The sequence below is a fragment of the Artibeus jamaicensis genome, unplaced genomic scaffold, assembly GCF_021234435.1.
Source record: "Artibeus jamaicensis isolate MK-2021 breed Jamaican fruit bat unplaced genomic scaffold, CSHL_Jam_final scaffold_3307, whole genome shotgun sequence".
Taxonomy (NCBI): Eukaryota; Metazoa; Chordata; class Mammalia; order Chiroptera; family Phyllostomidae; genus Artibeus; species Artibeus jamaicensis.
Genome location: NW_026522040.1, coordinates 8,077,736 through 8,096,905, shown reverse-complemented (window position 1 = coordinate 8,096,905; position 19,170 = coordinate 8,077,736). Strand labels below are relative to the sequence as shown.

The following is a 19,170-nucleotide window of genomic DNA, read 5'->3' as shown; positions in this document are numbered from 1 at the left end:
CATGGTGTCTATAGCCTAGAAGTGGGGGCTGGGTTATTGGGTGCAAAGAGACAGTATGGAGGATGCTCCAAGCAGCTAAGGCTGCAAGGCCAGCTCCCACCTCCCCAAGCACACACACATATTGCTGCCTTAATCTAGCTTAACTTCTCCCTTCTTATTCTTGAGGCTGGAAGTACCCTAGGGGTTCCAGTGGAGGAAATCCTACTTCTCCAATTCCAAGGGCCTTTGCTGAGGGTAACAGATCATATAACTCATACCTTATCCATCTCCCAACTAGCTGTGGTTTTCAATGACTACCATGTACATTAAAATTTGAAGAGGGGGGAACATTCATTAAAAATAAGGGTCTTGAGGTACACTTGAGAAAAAGTGATTCATTAGGACTGGACCGAGGGCCAAGAAAATGTATCTTTAAAGACACGCAGCTGATTCTGTGGCATATTAGCCTTATTTCATAAAACTCCCAGTTGGTAGGGACTTGGAGATGACAGTTCCTCACTGCGTACCACTGAGACTCTCCACCTGGGACCCCCCACCTCACCCCACCCATGGGGAATAAGAACCAGGGTTATGGGCTGTTCTCCATGCATGGTTTACTCTGCCCACTTCCCTTTGCATCTAAACAAAGCTTAAACAAAACCCACCATCACCACCATTATTTCTTTTTGCCATTCTCTCTCCTTTCATGTCAGTCTCCAGGCTGTGGGCTGGGTTTCTCCATGGGCTGTGTATGAAGTGAGTTCTGGAGGCTCGTGGTGGACAGAGACTCTTGGGGTTGGTTTACTCAAAGGCAGCACTGGCTGGCCGCGCAGCCGCAGTGCCCCTGGGGATCACGGTACTTGGGACTTTCCCCTCTTAGGACATTCTCCTCACCCTGCTCTGGAGCCAGCCTTTCTAATCACTCTGGCTGGTTAGATTAAATCTCATCATTTGATCCTTGCTGGTTATCTATCTAGGGTGTCCTCCCCCCTTCCTGAAAAGTACTTGCTGAGACATCATCTGATGTCTCAGACATCCTACTGGCCTCATCCTCCCAAGGGCCATAAAAGTTCATCAATTTTGCTTTCATATTACAGACTCCCAAATCACTTGAACCCCAAGGGAGCCAGGTAGAACCCACTTCGAGGGAGGAAAGAGGATGACTTCTATCCTGTGATTAAAAAGAGAAAGAGAAGGGGAGGGACTTGCCTCAAGTCACAGGTGGTCACTGGTACAAGTTGAACTTCTGGTTGACAGTCGTAGCCTACCTCCTGGGATGGAGAGCTAATGCCAGCCTGCACCCAGCTCTTCTGATGCTGGGCCAGTGTCCTTTCCCTGCTATGGTGGGATGGGAGGCAGCTGTCACAGTCATAATGCTCCCGGGTCACAGAGGCGCTGGGCCCTAGTCAGCCTGTGCCTGGAAAGTTCCCTCTGGGAACGTCTTCTGGTGGGTACTTCGGGCCTGATTCCAGGCCCTATGGCCTTTGGAACCTCACCACTGGGGGGAAGGCTGGGCCGGACGAAGTCATCGCCTGTGGTGCCGGCCCCATGGATGAGATGGAGTGGACACAAAGGCGACCCAAGCTGGAGGACCTAAGGGTTGGGCTCATCAGCTGGGCAGGATCCTACCTCACTTATGAGCCGTATAAGAATATGGTCACCGCTACTGCAAAGGGTTTGGGCCGGAGACAGGTATCAGAGTAAACCTGTACAGGAGCCAGTTTCCCCAGTGACTTAGCCCTCCTGTGGGGTGGGGAGGGGTAAAGTGGGGAGAGTGCACTCTCAACCTTATCACTTTCCTGGCCTCTGCCATTGCTAGGCCAAGACCCTCCTACCCCAGGCTCTTGCCCACAGGTCTCCATGGCTCCATCTCTCCCTCTCTAAACCTGTTCCAGGAGGTGGAGCCTCAGCCCTGGCCTTGCTACCTTGTCTTTCTCTGGCTGTCCCCTCCCCTCCATTCCAGCACAGAGTGGTTGTTTCATCACAAAGAGGAGAGGTGGACAGCCCAGGCTGGAAAGCTGAGCATGTGAAAGTTTAACCAGTGGACTTGCTGCAAAGCCTGTCTTTCTGTTCTGGCTGTAGTTTGGAAATGGGGTACTCCAGCACCCCGAAGAGAGTGGGTTCTCATTTTAGAGCAGGATGGAGGCCCCTCTGGGGTGGTACTACAGAGTGAGGCACCAGCGAGGTCCTCTCACTTATAACAGAGTTCATCACAGCTAAAGCAATCAATTGCATCTCAACTGTGCTAACCTCATCTCTGAGCCCGAGCCTGCCTGTAAGAGGTCTTACTTTTCTCCTGCCCAGTTGCAGAGGTGGACAGGGGAATGAAAATGTTGGCTGAGTGTGCTATCCAGGGGCAACAGTGAGGAAGAGAGAAGTAAGACTGAAACCAAAACATTTCTTTGAAACTTAAGTGTTGAAGGACGTGGTCAAGGAAGATAGGGCGGTTTACCTTTCATTAGCTGGAGGAGGTGGGCATGGATAACTCCTCTTGGATACTGAGAAGCCCTATGGCTCCAGTGCATGAGGTGTCCAGGGATCTTTTGATTACTATTGAATGAGAAAGTGGAGAAGCACAAGGGAGGCCTGTGCGGAGGGAGAGTTGGTTGGTCTCAGTGAAGGTGCTGCTGGGGTGATGCCAGAGGTGATGGCTTTAGGACTCCTTAGTCCAGACACTTAGCAGGACTGATTTCCTTCTTCTCCCTCCTGATGCCTCCAGACCTGGGAAATTCTGGTCAGCAATGAGCATGACACACAGGCTGTGGTACGACTAAGGAGCGTGCAGGGCCTCTACGTCCTGTGTGAGGCAGATGGCAGTCTGTGCTATGACCGACCAAGGACCAGCCACCACGGGTGCTTCCTACTCCGTTTCCACCGCAATGGCAAGTGGACCCTCCAGTGCATTATCAGCGGTCGTTATCTGGAGTCTGATGGCCAGGACGTGTTCTGCAACTCACGGGTCCTCTCAGCTTATCACATGTGGACCCCCAGGCCAGCCCTGCATGTCCACGTGATCCTCTATAGCCCACTCCACCGCTGCTATGCCAGGGCTGACCCCACTCTGGGTCGTGTCTGGGTGGACGCACCAGTGCCCTGCCTGGGGGAATGTGGATTCCTGTTGCATTTCCAAGATGGGTGCTACCACCTGGAGACCTCTACACACTGCTTCTTGTCCCACTTAGACCGGCTGGTCTCCCAACCCTCCACACAGACTGCTTTTCACATGCAAGTGCGGCCTGGGGGGCTCATGGCACTGAGCGATGGAGAAGGGGGCATGTTGTATGCACAGGGCCCACGCCTGCTCCTGGCCCTGGGCTCCAGTCCCCATAGGGGTGAGGAGTGGTTCATCCTACAGCGTTGCCCCACCTGGGTCAGCCTCAGGTCAAGGAGCCGGAAGTTCCTCTCTGTCATCTACGGCAAGTGCTGGGTCCAGTGCAGCCATGGAGGGAGGAAGGGCCAGCTACTGAACAGAGAAAAATGTGCTTGGGATGAGTGAGGATGTTTAAACCTAATTATAAGGAAGATCTAGGGGTCCCGAGAGCACCTCTATGCCATGGGGAAGGACAACAAAGCAGGGGTATGGGCTTTAAAGGAAAGTGGCCCGGGAAGCAGAAGGTGATGTAGGTCAAGGAGGAAAAGCAGAGGGAACCCCGGCCAAAAAGCTTGGAAGAGGGCCTGAGACCAAGCATGAGACCAGACTCAGACTTATTATGACATGTTCTTCCTCTGCAGATGTGGAGGTGTGTGCTGCCTCTGAGCACTTAACTCCAATGTCATTGTTCCAGTTCGAAAGTGACAATGATAACCTCGCTTTGCAGCTTCGTTCTGCCAATGGTTGCTACCTAGCCCAGGTAAGACCTTGGCTTTCTGAGCAAGACAACCCTTAAGCCCTGAGTTCTCTCTCTCTAGACACACTTCTCTTTCTTCAAGGCAGGTGACCATACCGTGAGGTGCGCAGTGGTGGCCCTGGTCAGTAAACATCCAATGAGGCCTCTATTTTTTAAATCAACTTTATTGATGCACAACTTATATACAATAAAAGACACTCATTTTAAGTGTGTAATTGAACACGTGTTGACAAATGTATACACCTACCACCATTTACCAAGTCAGAGACTGTTTCCACCACCACAGAAGTTCCCTCCTGCCCCTTTCCAGTCCGTTCCCTCCATCCGTGCCCTTCCCACCACTGTTGACATGGATTCTGCCTGTGGGTCACATTTAGATTTCTCTGCTCCAGAATTTCATACAAGTGGAATCCCACAGTATTGTGGTATGTACACTTTCACTCAGCATAATGTATTGGAATTCATCTACAGTGTTGCACGTATCAGTAATTTATTCCTTCTTATTGTTGATTAGTATTTTATAATACTATTCATAAATACAAACATAACTTGTTTTTCCATTCACTTGTTAATTACTTGAATTGTTCCCAGTTTGGGCACTTATGAACAAAGTTGCTGTAAACATTTATGCATGAGTCTTTTTTGTGGGCTTTTTCAGTTATCCTGGGTGAATACCTAGGATTGCAACTGCTGATAAATGTGTGTTTAACTTCTTAAGAAGACGTCAGATAGGTTTCTGCTGTGTGTACCATTTTACATTCTCACCAGTCATGGATGAGAATTCAACACTTGATATTGTCTTGTTAATTTTAGCCACACCTAATGGATGTGTAATGACATTTCTTATAGCTTTAATTCGCATCTCCCTTATAATTGATCATGTATGAGTATCTTCACGTGTGTTTATCGAGTGTTTGTTTATTTACCCTGTGAGATGTGTGTTGAAATTTTTTTGCCCATTTGTTATTGTGTTGTTTGTCTTGTTAAATTATGCATTTCTATATCTTCTAAAGTCAAGTCCTTTGCCAAATATACATATTGTAAAATTTTTCTCCCAATCTGTGGCTTGCCTTTTCATTTGCTTAATAGTATCTTTTGAGTAGCAAATTTTATATGCAATTAAGTCCAGTTTCTCCATTTAATCAATGATTAGTGGGGGTTCTTTTGATCCCAAGATCATTGCCTACCCCAAATTTACAAAGAATTTCTCTTTTGTTCTCTTTTAGATGTTTTATAGTTTAGGTTTTACTTTTATGTCTGTGATCCATTTTGAAATGAGTTTGGAGTCTGGGCCAAAGTTTATTTCTTTCCACATCAATATCCAGTTCCCCTTTCAATACTGGGCTCTGAGACACAGCACAGACTGGGCAAGTAGAGGGCAGAAGTCACAACGTTTTTTTCAAAAAGATCTGAGAGCATAAAGCATACTCTGAGAGAATGAAAAAGGCTAGTGGGTGGGATGTAGGAAAGGGGGTCTAGGAATAAAAATGAGGGAAAGAAAACTGTTTTCATTCCTTGCTTTCCTTTTCTGTTCCCAATATTACCTCCAGAGGCGCCACAGGACCGTGTTGGCTAATGGGCACCCTCTGGAGTGCGACACCTTCTTCCGTATGCACTGGAATTGTGGCAGGATCATCCTGCAGTCCCCCAACAGACGCTTCCTGGGCATTGCACCCAACGGCCTACTGATGGCCAATGCCACCATTCCAGGTGAGTTAAGTGGCCTTCCTTCTAGCTTATTCCAACTTAAAGATGCTTTCTAGGGAGCTGGGTATGTTAGAACAAGCCCTGGAATTGGAGTCAGAAGATTCAGGTCTGTATACTTGTGGAGTCACTGAAATTTTGCCATCATCTGGCAAACTGCCTCTTTGAGGCTCAGCCTCCTTGTATTCATTATAATGGAGTCTGCCATCCTCACAAGATTATCATGAGGGTTAAATAGATTCACACATCTCAAAGGAAGGAAGAATAATTAAAATTCCTAAGTGCTTTCACAAACATTTCACAGTACCTAGCATGTGACCTGGCACACAGTAGGTGTTCACTAAATGTTAAAATATTGATTGTACTCTCCTGCAATCAGTGTCCCGCCTTCCTGCTTTCATCTGAGAAAGCATCTCATCTAGAGGCAGCCCACTCAGATAATGCCGTTCTATTTCTTTCAGGCCCAAATGAGGAATTTGGGGTTCGGTTAGCCAACCGCCCCTTCCTCGTATTGCGAGGTCGGTATGGGTATGTGGGCATCTCGCCAGGACATGACCTCATGCAGTGCAACATGGACCAGCCCAACTGCATTCACCTGCTGCCCTGCCACCAGGGCATCTACCACTTCCAGGGTGAGTAGCCCCTCACCCTCACCCTCACCCTCAGTTCACAGTCCTGCCCTCCCCAAGCCCCAACCCAGACATCACAGCCTGCCACTCAGGGCCTGTTCATCATAAAGGAAAAATAGAGTTTCTGTTCATTTTTACACTTCAAGGTCCCCAGAGTGGGCTGGCAGAACAGAGACCAGTCCTCCTGCTTTTCCACATAGGGGCCTGCCAATGCGGGCAGGGTAGAGCTGCCAGGGGTGGGGGGTGGCACATCTCCTGAGAGCCCCCTCAGGGGCTGCACTGCTGGACGACTCCCCTCTGGAATGGCCCACCAACCCAAGCTCTTCCCTCCCCAGCACAGGGTGGATCCTTCTGGTCAATAACATCCTTTGGCACCTTCCGCCCTTGGGGAAAGTTTGCCCTCAACTTTTGTATCGAGCTTCAAGGGAGCAACTTGCTCACAGTGCTGGCACCCAACGGCTTCTACATGAGATCCGACCGAAGTGGCACCCTGTTTGCAGACAGCGAGGACATTACCAAAGAGTGTATTTGGGAATTTTAGGTAAGGTACAGTGGGTAAGGACCTGGCGTGAGGGAGCAGGAGCTGAAGGGCAGGAGAAAGGAGAGAGGGGTGTGGCACATGAGAATAAGACGAGAAAGCACCATGGGCCGACTTCTATCCCACAACCTGATCAACTCCAGACATATACAGGGGCACCTGGGTACTCATTGTCAATTTGTTCCGGAACTTGTAGTGAGCGCTGAAACCTATGAGTACCAAACAATGACGCATTTTCTCTTGTGGGGCAGTGTGGTGACTTGTACAAGTTCTAGCCAAGTGCAAGGAATCCCTAACAAACACTCAGTGCTGAAACATTTTTTATATCTTCAAAATGTGAGGGGTACAGTGTTTGACAAGTTCTAAAGCCGACGAGTACGGAGGTATGACTGTATTCCTAATCTGTGCCTTTCCTCTCAGGGCTCCCAACCCAATGTGTGCTAGAGAGAGGAGGAGAAATCAGATCTAGGTTCTCATGCTTATGCCACATATGATAATACTACAGACTTGCAAGCAAGCCTGGGGGGCAGGATGGGGTGTACCTGGGTATCTGTGTCTCTTTGTTAAGACGATGAGTTTTGCACTTGCTGTCCTCACCCCTGCATCTCTGGGGTGCTGATGGCTCCTAGATATTTATCTGCAGCCTCGACCCTTCTTCTGAACTCTAATTTCATCTCTTTCTAACTTTCTGATTGACAACTACCATCCCTTCAAAATCAGCCTCCTCATTATCCCCTCCGAAGATAATTATTCTGCCCTCCCCAAGGTCATCTAGGGCATGGCCATCCTCCCAGGCACCAACAACCTCCCACGTGTTCCCTGCATCAACCCCCCTGAAAATTCTGGGCTACCCTCTTAATAACCCCTCTCTAGTGCTTGCTCCGTCTTAATTGCAGTTACTGCCAGTGGTTCCAGGATTTCACCAAAAGCCTGAACTGCAACAAGGGCTTTCCGGCAGCACTCACGCCAGACCCATCCCCACCTAATCTGTTCTCTGGATCAGGTTCTCTTTCCTAAAATGCCACCTCCATGTCATCATTCCCTGTTCGCAGCTCTTCAAGGCAGGCACCTGACGGTTTCAGCCCTTTCCCTTCATAATCCACCTCTCTCGCTTGGCTTGGAAAGTGATGAAGGTGTTGTACTGTAGAAAGAGCTTTGGTTTTGATATCATGCAGACCTGGAACCAAGAGCTAGTAAGACTTGGTCTTTGGGGATTACTACCTACTTCATAGGGTGGCGTGAAGGTTAAATGACAATGTGAACCTAGTTATAGATGCCTCATCTATACGTGTTCACTCCTTCCCTTCCATTTTCTGCCAGTTTCTTACACAAACCTTTAACTATGACCAAACAGGGAAAAATAAAATGAAATCCCACTGAACTTGTTTTCTAATCTATGCCATGAAGGGCTTGGATTGAACTAAATTTCTCAGGCTCCTTCCAGACCTGACATTCTAGTAGATAGTGTATCGTAGTGATGAACAGCTCACTCCTGGACTCAGAACTGGGTCATAATTAGATTTTTATCAGTTAAATCTCTTTGACCTTGGGCAAATGAACTTAAAGTCTGTTTCTCCTGGGTGAAATAGGAATATACATTTATCTCCTAGGGTGTTGTGTTATGTGAGATAATGGTTGTAAAATGCTTAGTAAACAGCCTGGCACCTAGTACACTCTCATACTAAATTTTACCTGTTGACTATGGTCTCCCTAAGAACTCCAATGGTATTTCTGCACCATTGATTTGATTAAAAAAAATAATCTCTACTGCCATTTTTCACAAATTAACTTCACCTGTCCATGTGATTCCCTCATCAAGAAAGGGACAAATCACTTTATTCTCTCTATTCCCCTGGGATCTTACAGGTTTTCCCCTAAAAGCCAGAGGTCAGCAAATGACTGACTGAAGGTTTCTGTTTCCTGTTTCCTCCCCAGGTCAATGGAGTGCCACCGACAGAAATCCAACTCCTCCAGGAGACACTACTGCACTGAACAGAACAGGAACCCCAGAGTCAAGATCCATGAGAAGAAAATCTGTTACACAACTTTTCCTACCCAGTTTAGCAAAACATCTGTTTCAAGCAACAATACATCCAAAAAGGCCACCCCCAAGACCTTGGTGTGCGTCTTACTTAGTACGGAGTAAGGATGTCAAGGGTGGGGGGGGGTGTAAGGTTGAGACTGAGGCTCTAGCCAGAGGAGAAGAGACCAGATGGTAACTAGAAGATCAATGGATCTTCCACTGATCCTTCTCACCCCCACCAAAACCACCAGACTTTTCCCAGTGATGCCTTGGGGAATTAGCCTTACCCTGAAGGATTCAGAATCCAAATATGACTAATTGTCTTCGGTCTAGAAAGAATGAAGGATTATCAATCCTCTGGGCACAGGATAATGGTAATAATACCTTATGCCTGTGTAGCCTACCTCCTCCCCACCACTCCATCACCTCCAGAGTTTACCGGTCATCCCACCTTATTGCCCGAGGTCCAGTCAGTTGGGCACAACAGGTACTTTCCCCATCACTGCCCACCTTTTACAGGGAGCTGGAATAGTCTGCCCAAGGTCCCATGACTGAGACCTGTGGCTCAGTTCTTTGATTAGAGTGGACTCTAATGTCCACTCATCTTTCCATCAAAATGTAGCTCCCAAAGTGACTGTTATTCTTGCACTGTCTTTATAACATTCATCTGCTTGGCATCAGCCCTATTAATGTTTTTATTGATGTAGACTGTTAAGTACATTTATTCAGAAAGGAATATTTTAATCACTATAATAAAATGGAAGACCAGAATCGCTTGCCACGAACAGAAAGTGACTATAACAACAAATACAATGAAAACAAAGTGATGTTATCAATCCTGATTAGAGTTTTCCCTTCCTTGCCCGAGGATCAGAACCTGAGGCTCCCTTTCCCTCTGTTTTTTTTTTTTTTTTAAAGGCTAACAACTCTTACAGAGGTATTAAAAACCAGGACCAAAATGAAGACTTTTTGTTTGATGCAATCAGAAACAAAAGGGAGTCAAAAGGGAATTATTTTCTCATTTCCGACTCAATATTATTCAAAGCAGCATCCAGAGGCCTCCTAAGATGTTCTCAGACACCCACAGTGCTGCCCGGCCTCTGCTCTGGGAAAACTGCATTGTGCCATAGTGAGAGTCTGGCTTTCGGTCCATCCCGAGAGCAGCTGAAACTGGAACGTGAGAGAGATTGTGTTTGGATAGAGAAAAATGACTTCAGGGTTTTTTGCAAGTATGTTTCTCCTCGTGAGATATAAAAGAATTTTGTAAAGAAATTATCCAGTACTTGAAAGGGTGAGAACACTAGAGGCCCGGCACCTTCTTTCCTAGAGAACGTTAAGAACAGGCCACAGATAAACAGTGGAACACAGTCTTCAGAGGGATAGGAACTTAGAGGTCATTCAGTACAGAATCCCTCAGCACTCCGTAAATCCATATCCACACTCAGGCGGGCGGGCGTGCACGTGCATGGGGACACCTACACACATACTTCCTCTCTTATGCCCTGTTCCCCACAAGTAGTCATCCATTCTCCACTTGAATGTGCTCAGCCGTAGGGTCTCAGCTGACAGCTTCTTCCACTGTTCATGTCAGTTCTGTCACTGAAGTGAACGGCTTCTTCTCAGATGGCACTGTGCAGGTCATCACCCTACAAAGCCTCACCCATTTCCTGGGTCAGCCTGTCCTGCAGGCCTCCAGCTTGAGGGCACTGAAGGCAGGGCAGGGGCAGGGTATGATCGCTTACCCTTGGGACTCCATTCCAGACCTGCGCTGCCCCTTAGAGCTTCCTGTGCTGCTCAAAACGTTTACCGTCCAGTACGGCAGCTCCGGGCCACATGTGGCTCTTGGGCATTTGATATGTGGCTACTGTGAGTGAGGAGCTGAGTTATTCATTGTATTTAATTTTAATTAAGTTTTAATGGCCACATGTGGTTCATGGCTACTTAGTGAACAAGGAGCAAGGCTCTAAGACTGATGATAAAGAGACCTGTTGAAGGACCACTTCCAGACCAGTACCTGGAGTAGACAATGATGTCCCCACTCTGCCACCCCTTTGCATCCTCATTCTACTTCTGCCCCTCAAAAGGGGAAGAATTAGGAGGGATGAACCCATCCTCCACCCCAAATAGCCCCTTCTTCATCCCCCTTTCCTCATATTTCCCCCCCATCCCAAGTCTTCCCAAAAGGAGCCTAGAGATTTCTCTGCAGGGGACAAAATCGAGGAGATTGGGGACTTACTGCCAAGAAGTAGTGAGCAAATGTGCCCCCGGGAGGGGGACAAGGGACATGGGCAAAGGGACAAACAGACTATGAAAATGGCATTCCCTTTGTTCACTGCTGTGCAAAATAAAAACACACACTCAATTAAAGAATGTCTATTTTTTTGGATTAAGGAATTACTGAAAATTTTCTCAGATAAGGTCCTCCTCTTATGGTTATATAAGAAAAGTTTATGTGTTGGAGATACATGCTGGAAGATTTAGGGGTGATGTGCTATGATGTATTATCAGTGTGTGTGTGCATATGTGTGGGTACATGAGCCCTCAAATACCGAGATAGATACATACACACATACGTACATGTGTAGATGGGGAGATGGCTAGATACACATATATGCATACATAGTTACATTACATAAATACATTGATACATTAGCTATGATACATACATAGATATTTCAGAGAGTTAGGTGATAGATAGGGCAGACAGTATAATTGTTAAATACAAGGGCAGGAGTATGAGTGCTCATGGGAAAAACATAAAGGACAACAGGAACTACTGTAGATTAAAAAATGTTTTTATTATTGCCAAACGAAGGCCTTTTAAGGCCACTGTGAGCAGTGGGTGGGCATGGCTTCTCCAGCCCCTCAAAACAGGTAACACGATGGGGGGGGGGAGCCGGGCAGGACCTGGCAAGGCCCACAGGTGAGGAAGAGATGCAGGAAGGAGGAAGGAGCGAGGACGAGCTCGGACAGGCCAGCATTAGACAGCCCCCACCCCCTCTTCTTTCTGTCCTGGCCCTCCTCCTTCATCACAGGCCTTGCAGCAGTGGGGAGCCAAGCCAGAGAAAGGCGTGAGGGGCAGCAAGACTGTCGGTGGGGGCAAAGGAAAGGAGGGCGAGGATGGCAGAGCAGTACAGAATCCAGGGGGCTCAGCTGTGCGGGGCACATAGCCTGCAGGGACAAAGAGAGGGTAAGCATGGGCTTGTTGCTGCCACTGATGGGGAAAGGCAGACGTTGGTTCTCTACCATGGACAGAAGCACTCAAATCCCAACCCCACCAGCCTTTCCTGCTATGGCTGCCAGGGTACTACAGACTCAGGGAATACTAGTCTCCCCAGCTTTGTGGGCCACGAAAGGAAGAAGGACAGCTGTATTGAGTTTCCTCTGATGATCTTGATCAGAGATCCTTGTCCTCCTGTGGAGTCAGCCAGCCCTCCCCACACCCTGCAGCAGTGAGGCCTGGCCTGGATTCTTACCCCAGCAAGGCTTGAGACAGGCATGGGGTGGGGTGTCACTCAGACATCTGTCTGCTGCTGTCCCCCAGCACAGCTGATAACAGGGGGAACCCAAGGATTCCAGGACAGGTAGGGCCACTGTGGCCACACTGCCAGGGGACTGCTAGAAAAAAGCAAGAGAACACCCTCAGCTGCCTGCGATGCCTTCTGTTCAGTAGGATGGGGACTCAGGGCTGCCCTTGGCCCAGACTGTATACTACACAACTCCAGAGGGTGCCATTCACTTAGTAGACTGTGAGGATGGCACTTTCTGGAAGTGTGCACCATGGGGAACTGGAAGAGTCATAAAATTTAGCTCAGGCCTTCACCGGGAATGGGAGAGGTGGTGAGCCCTTCAGTCTTCCAGCTTCATAAACTCCCCTCCTTTCCTGAATACCTGTGCAAAGGTGATCCCTGGGGCAGCGCTCGGTACAGTCAAACCCTGAGAAGTACCTACAAGGTGAGGGTGGATCTATTCAGAGGGAGGAACCAGGGTCCAAGGAGGGGAGAGTGGCAGTGAGGAGCAGGAAGTTTCTGGAAAAGGCAGCAGATTCTGGCAGGGGTGAGAGAAGATGGAGGCTACCGCCTCAAACTGGCAGAGCCTTGGGAGACTAGGGAAGAAGGATTAACTCCCAAGGGTGGTAAACTGGAGACAGCGCAGCCCTGAAGAGCAGAGACTGTATGTGCCCAGCATCTAACACAGGGGCTGGCATGTGGGAAGTGCCAAGTAAGTGTTAGGTGGGTGGGTGGGTGGATGGAAGAAAGGAAGGGCCCTGGCCAGGTAGCTCAGTTGGTTGGAGCATTGTCCCAGTACACCAAGGTTGTGGGTTCTATCTCCAGTCAGGACACATACAGGAAGCAACCAATGACAAATACATGTCTGCCTCTCTCTGTCTCTCTACATCAGCTAAAAAACTTTTTGAAAAGAAGAAAGAAGGAAGGAATAGGTGGATGGATGGATGGATGGATGGATGGATGGATGGATGGATGGATGGACGGACAGTGGATGGACACAGAAATTACCTAGAAGCTGCATTTCCCACTTGAGCTTCTCTTGTCGGCGCCACTTGGCTCTTCGGTTGGAAAACCAGACCTGGGGAAGGGCAGAAACAAAGTAACTGGCAGTTTTCTCCAGTACTTGGCACCTACTGCTCTCAGCACATGTTCTTGGCCTGGACTCAGGTCACAGACCCTTCCCGAGACCCGACATCTTCCCTCCCTGCTCTGACCTGTGCTCGATGTCCTCTTTCTCAACTCAAAGGCTTGGAACAGGGAGGAGAGGAAAGCATCAGCAGGAGGGGAATGAGGAGGATCTTATCTCTAATTTCTGCTCCAGAAATATTTGTTTCCATCTTCTTGCCCCCTTCTCCACCTTACCAGGACCCAAAGACTTTCTGGCACAGACTCTGTCCTTGTGGCTTGTGCACGTTATGTGGCAGAGCTCACTCACCCTCACCGTGTCTTCTGGCAAAGAAGTAGAAGCAGCCAGCTTTCCACGGGCCACTGAATCAGGATACTGCCCGCGCTGGAACTCTGCAGAGATGGAGGCTCATAGCCGGGGTATGGGGAGAGGAGCAAGGCATGGGTCTCCCCCTCAGGCCCCATTCCCTACTTGCTACAACCCTAAACTACTCTAGTCCCCAAGGCAGGACCACCACAGCCTCCACCTCTCATCCTCCGCCCACAGGCCTCAGGGCCACTGCCTCCATATGTCACACTGAGCAGCCTCTGACCCCCGGTCTGCCCTGCACTGGCACCTTTCTCCAGCGCCTCAGCTTGACCTGGGGAGAAGATAGTCCGATTCCGGTGGCCAGTCCCTGGGTGGGGGCCGCGAGGAGCTTCAGAGCCACTATGGGGAGTGCGAGGAACTGGAGCCACAACAGCTAAAAAGGGAGACAACAGTTTGTGTGGTTTGCAATGGTGATTCCTCTGGTCAGATGTGCTCCCTGAGGCCCTGGGGCTGTGGACAGGGGACAGCATGGGTATGAGCAGAGCTGCACTGGGGGTGGCGTGTGTTCACAGTGATTTGGAGGTCACTGCAGAGGCACCTGGTAGGAGGCATGCTGCGTGTCATGGCAGGGTGCGTGCTTAGTGTTCGGGGGGGACAGCAGCAAAGTGGCCCAGGTCTGCATGACCCCACAGGTCACAAAAAGTGCGCTGAGGAGCTGTGCACAAGGCAGAGGAGGGTTAGAAGGCCCAGCCCTGCCTCTTCCTCAGCAGATCCTGCGAACCTAGGGGCAAGGGACCTGGGATCTGCCCTAGGACCTGCCAACAACTAGCTAGTGGCCTTGGGGGAGTCATTTGCTTTCTCCAAGCCTCACTTTTCTTCTGCCAGGAGAGAATAAGACTATAAAGAAATGTAAAATTCTTGGGTTTGGCTCTGATGATCTGTGGGGGCAACTCAAAAACCCACCTGGCGATCTGAGCTGTGCCCAGGGCAGTCTCTGGTTCTCCTGTAGCGTCCGCAGGACTCGGTTGATGGAGGAGACCTGGGGGTGTCAGGGCGTTGAGCGGGGAGATGGGGCACAGTCCCAGGGTTGTATCCTGAGGATATCTCCCCAGCATCCTTTCTCTCCTTCTGTCCCCGTCTGCACACTTCCTAAAGGCAGCCTTTTCTCTTTCCCCATGCTTGCTTCTTCTCACCTGTCTCACCACCACCGCTTTTCAGAAGAGAGCCCAGGAGCCCCGCCCCCCAGCCTGGGATGGTCCTGTTGCCTAACGAGAGGGGGCCTTCTCCCCAGACAACCTGTTTGCCAGCCCCGGTGTGGGGAGAGGAGGGCACTTACACTGGGAGTCTTGTCCTGGGTGCAAAACCCTTCAGCACGGAGCTGGCGTTGGATCTCCCAGGCGAAGAGGCCTGGGCACTCACCCTTCAGCTGGGCAATTCGAGCCACTACACGGGGTGTGGCCAGACGTGGTTTGCTTCCCCCAACCCCCTTGGGTTCCAAGACACCTGTGCGGTAGTAACGTGCTAGGATCTTGCTCACACAGCCATTAGATACCTGGGTCAGGTGAGAAGCAGGGAAAGGTAAGGCGTAATGGGCAGAGGGTGAGTGTACCTGGAACAGAAGGAGCTACAAGGCACAGTGAGACATACTCAGAGTCTGTAAGCCCCAGACTTGCCTTAAGAGAGGCCCCTTTCTCTCCTTCTTGTCCCCATCCCTGGGTGAAAGTCCCAGTGCACTACCTTAAGGCTCCGTGAGATGTCACAGGGCCGCATCCCACTGACTGCCAGCTGCACGATCTGCTGGCGGGTGTCCAGGGGCAGAGGCCGACCGTTCACAAAAAGCCCCCCAAGCTGATTCACACTGCTGACTCCTGGGCATGAGAAGGAAGCATCCACATGCCACGTCACCCCTCTCCCCATTCCACCTGTGGCATGAGGGACCCTCCAGCCTGGCCTCCCACCACAGAGAAAGTCTTCTTCCCGGGAGGCTGCTCCCCTTCTGCTCATGGGGTCCCCCAAACATGCCGCTTTCTTTGGGAGCTAGCTCCCAGGTGAGCACTTCCTCTGTGACCAAATGCACTGACTTCATGATTTCAGGGAAGTGAATGGAACAGGGAGAGAGTGACTAGATGAATCTTTGCGGGAACAATGGCCGAGGGCAGGTGAAACCACGTGGGTGGGAGCAGAGCCCTCAAGTATCCCCTTCCTCCTGTGTTCTCCCCCCTTCTCCCAGGCGTTTTACCATCCTGCCGCATGCTCCTGGCTGGCCTCGCACAGAAGAGCAGGAACTGGGAAGACTGGGGAAGGGACTTGCTCCTGGGACCTCTTTCCTAGGTCTTGGGGCTGGGCCTGCAATAATCAATAATTGGGTGAAGACTCTTGCTTAATATGGTCTTGGGATATAGTACATTGTGATCGAGGGTCAGGTTTCTAAAATTTGCTGGTAGGTTAGCTAAGACAATTCAGATTTTCTTTACTTGAGCCCTTCTGCGATTAAGTAAAACATCGCAGGGCCAGCAAAGAACTGAATCTTTCTGGATGTCCTGACACGGGTCTTGGGGGGGGGGCTCTCACTGCCCGCAGGTCCATTAGAAGAGGCCAGGGAGGTGGAAAGGGAGGATGCCTCCAAATGCTGAGGCTTTCCTCTTCCCAAACACACAAATCGTGTCTGAGCCCTCAACAGCCTTCTCAGCCCTGGGCGGTGCAATGGGCCAGGGCTCCTGCCTCCTTAGCTCAGACTCAGTAGGGTCAAAAACCAGACGTAGGGTATTCTGCCCAGCCAGGAGAGGGCATCTGTGACCAAAGGTCCCAGCTCCCGGAGATCTGAAGCTGGAGACCAGGTTTAAGGTTCTGCCTTCACTTTTGGGCAGCTCCTGAGGTTAGCTTCCCCAAATCGCCAGCCAAGAAGCTTCCTTCAGAGCACTTTTAAGGAAGAGTCTTGCTCCTGTTTTTTATACTCTCAGCAAGCTCTGGGGAGACATGGGCCTCAGATTTACCCACCAGGCATTAAGGCTCTGGTCTCACACGTTGGGACTAGACGTAAACAAGCCTGAGTCCTGGCTTCTTTTGGAACACGCACCTCCTGGCAGTTTCTGACTTGCTGTGACTGTTGGTTCCTGTTAACTCTGGAGAGTTCTAATCTCATAGTAAAGCATCACTTGCAGAGACCAACTGTCTGGGATCAGACACTCATTCACTCAACTAATATGTATCAAAGGCATGTAGAAGGGAGGGAGGGAGAAGCAGGAGAGAGCTTTTTGCTGACCGACATAGGAGCCTTTGTGAGCACAAGCAAGGAACACAAGTCATGGACCACCATGCCTTTCTGGCTTTTATGAGCAAGTAAGTGGAACCGAAGCCACCTCCTTTCATGCCTGGAACCCTGGAAGGCATGAGACTGTAGAGAACAGCTTAGGCTTGGAACTTTCCTGTAATAACCAGGCTATCTTGGTTCCGTTTTAATCTGCAATTTATTTACTGAATAAGGTATTAATCATGAGCATATTGCTGGTTTTTCAGGATGAAGGGAGTGAAAAGAAAAGTGACAAGGTTTTTCCCTCCAGGAGATTACAGTGCAGCCGGAAGAGCAGACTAGCACAGGTGAAACAATGCGCTCACAGAGAGTATGGAATCAGAGCTACTTTTTAAATTCAGTAGCTAAATTGGCTTTTACTTCTCGCTGGGCAGAGACACATTCTCCTTCAAGCTCTCATCTTTTCAGAAGGTCAGGAAGGAAGGCAAAAGTTTTTCCGAAAAAAAAATTGGGTTCCCACAAGTTGGGAGCCACCCAGGGAGTTAAACTCAAAGCCTCACCAGAAGCTAAAATGTCCAACTCCTTTGTCTGCCCCCATCCCTGACTCAAGTCAGTGTAATTGCTACCAAAGCAACGGAGAGAGGAGAGCTGATCCGGGACTGTAAAGGGCCCTAACAGGATCAGTGGGGAATGGGGGGAGTTCAGAATACCAGCCAACCCCTGAATCCTTGTTAGGATGTGTCCCCCTTAAGGGACCACAGCTCAGAGGAGCTGTGGGGACTCAAGTTCAATATCCAAATCTAAATCACCTCCAAACCTAAAAGCATTATGCTCCAACTACCAGAAACTCCAATCCCAGTAGCCACACCACACATCTCAACATTCATATTAACTCATCTGATAAAAGAACTGGTGCTTACAAGATGGGAAAGCAAGGTAGGGGGGGTTGGAGAGGCAGAAGGGCAGGTGCTGCAAAGACAGAGGAGAGAAGTTGACTTGGCCACACAAAGACATGGAGACAGCATGGGAGGCAGAGCAGACAATGAGCCTGCAGGTGAGCTACCTGTGTGGAGGCAATGAAGTGGAAGCTTCAGTGGGAGAGTCTCAGTCTCCTATGCGGGTTCCTGAGACCCCTGCAGGCTCCAGGGGTGGTGGTGGTGGTCTGGTGCTGGTAACAGCCTCCACTCTCCTCCTGTGTCAGTCCTGCCAGGGGTCCAGAGGTACAGAGAGCTTGTGCTCAGGAGCAGAGGGCAGCCTTCTGGGAGCAGCCAGTGATGTCACAGGCCATGATCAGAGGAGAGAGGAGGAGGGAGGTGTGCATGGGGCTGAGTGACACCAGCCCTGAGGCAGGGCAAACCACAGCCAGTGACCCATTGTGTCCTTCCATGGGAAGTCCTCGGAGCCCACATTGTGTCCACCTACCACCCTGAAGAAGATACAGAGCCAGTCTCATGCAGGCCCCCAGACTCTGAGTGTAGCCATGCAGGGGCCAGTACTCCTGAAGGAAATGGGGAATATGAAAGACAGGGAAATTCGAATGTGTCTCCAAGGGTTTGAATGCACAAAAGCCCAGAGTTACTTCCAGAACCACACACACATCTTCTCAGCTAGAATGCACATGCCTGGGTTTGGGGGTCAACTCCTGCATCCTTTGGGTATTACTACAAAAGATAAATGGGTGTAGAGACTGATACCTAAACACTGGCCAGGTGGCTCCTAAATCTTTGAGAGAATGAGGGTGTATGGACTGTGTGTCACACAGCATGAGTTCTCTCTGCAGAGGGTCCTCACCAACTCTCCAAGTGGCTCCTTGACTGAGGTGACATCATGGGTGAGCCCTTCCCTGGAATTGGGGGATCCTGGACTTGAGAACATTGGAAACAGTGGTAATGTTGGGAATGAGCCTGCAGGAGTGGCTAGGATGTGGGGTGCTTATGAGGAGGTGTGCAGCCTGGTTTCCAACCTTCCATTTCTAGATGTAAACAGGCTCCATTCCATGAGGAATTTGGTGCATTTAGGCTCTAAGTTATGAGTGACCCTCCTGTTCCCAGTGAGAACACCATAGTTTATCTGGATCATCTTTGGGGTGGAGGCACCAAGTAGCTGGTGGTTCTTGTGGAATGGGAGGCTGGTGGTGAAACACAGCCCCCAGTGGGTGGAACTTTTGTTGCCACCACAACAAACCTTGGGCAGATGATGCGTGAGGGAGCCAACATGGAAACCCACTTGGGTCTATGCCATACCTTGGATTCTGT

At 49.8% G+C, this 19,170-nt stretch overlaps 2 protein-coding genes across 2 annotated transcripts; one reads left to right on the top strand and one right to left on the bottom strand.

Annotated features, from left to right (window-relative positions):
• The first annotated feature begins 1,527 nt into the window (after nucleotides 1-1,527).
• FSCN3 (fascin actin-bundling protein 3) lies at nucleotides 1,528-6,701 on the top strand. Its single transcript, XM_037167725.2, has 6 exons — nucleotides 1,528-1,671; nucleotides 2,699-3,395; nucleotides 3,712-3,830; nucleotides 5,378-5,537; nucleotides 5,993-6,163; nucleotides 6,496-6,701. The coding sequence occupies exons 1-6, from the start codon at nucleotides 1,528-1,530 to the stop codon at nucleotides 6,699-6,701; spliced, it is 1,497 nt and encodes a 498-aa protein (XP_037023620.2).
• Nucleotides 6,702-11,701: 5,000 nt separating this feature from the next.
• Nucleotides 11,702-15,582, bottom strand: PAX4 (paired box 4). Its single transcript, XM_037167717.2, has 9 exons — nucleotides 15,403-15,582; nucleotides 15,002-15,217; nucleotides 14,629-14,704; nucleotides 13,973-14,098; nucleotides 13,666-13,748; nucleotides 13,239-13,308; nucleotides 12,613-12,668; nucleotides 12,198-12,339; nucleotides 11,702-11,892 (listed from the first exon to the last, which is right to left on the bottom strand). Exons 1-9 carry the CDS (start codon nucleotides 15,580-15,582, stop codon nucleotides 11,702-11,704), a joined length of 1,140 nt encoding a protein of 379 aa, XP_037023612.2.
• Nucleotides 15,583-19,170: the final 3,588 nt, after the last annotated feature.

Excerpts from the sequence above, each read along its gene's own strand:
- FSCN3 (XM_037167725.2), top strand. The coding sequence starts at position 1,528 with ATGGATGAGATGGAGTGGACACAAAGGCGACCCAAGCTGGAGGACCTA. Across the intron at positions 1,672-2,698 it reads AGGGTTTGGGCCGGAGACAG|ACCTGGGAAATTCTGGTCAG; the intron begins GTATCAGAGTAA and ends TGATGCCTCCAG. Across the intron at positions 6,164-6,495 it reads GGGCATCTACCACTTCCAGG|CACAGGGTGGATCCTTCTGG; the intron begins GTGAGTAGCCCC and ends TTCCCTCCCCAG.
- PAX4 (XM_037167717.2), bottom strand. The coding sequence starts at position 15,582 with ATGGGGAGAGGGGTGACGTGGCATGTGGATGCTTCCTTCTCATGCCCA. Across the intron at positions 14,099-14,628 it reads GGCACAGCTCAGATCGCCAG|CTGTTGTGGCTCCAGTTCCT; the intron begins GTGGGTTTTTGA and ends CTCCCTTTTTAG. Across the intron at positions 12,340-12,612 it reads CAGGGATCACCTTTGCACAG|CAGTCCCCTGGCAGTGTGGC; the intron begins GTATTCAGGAAA and ends GCTTTTTTCTAG.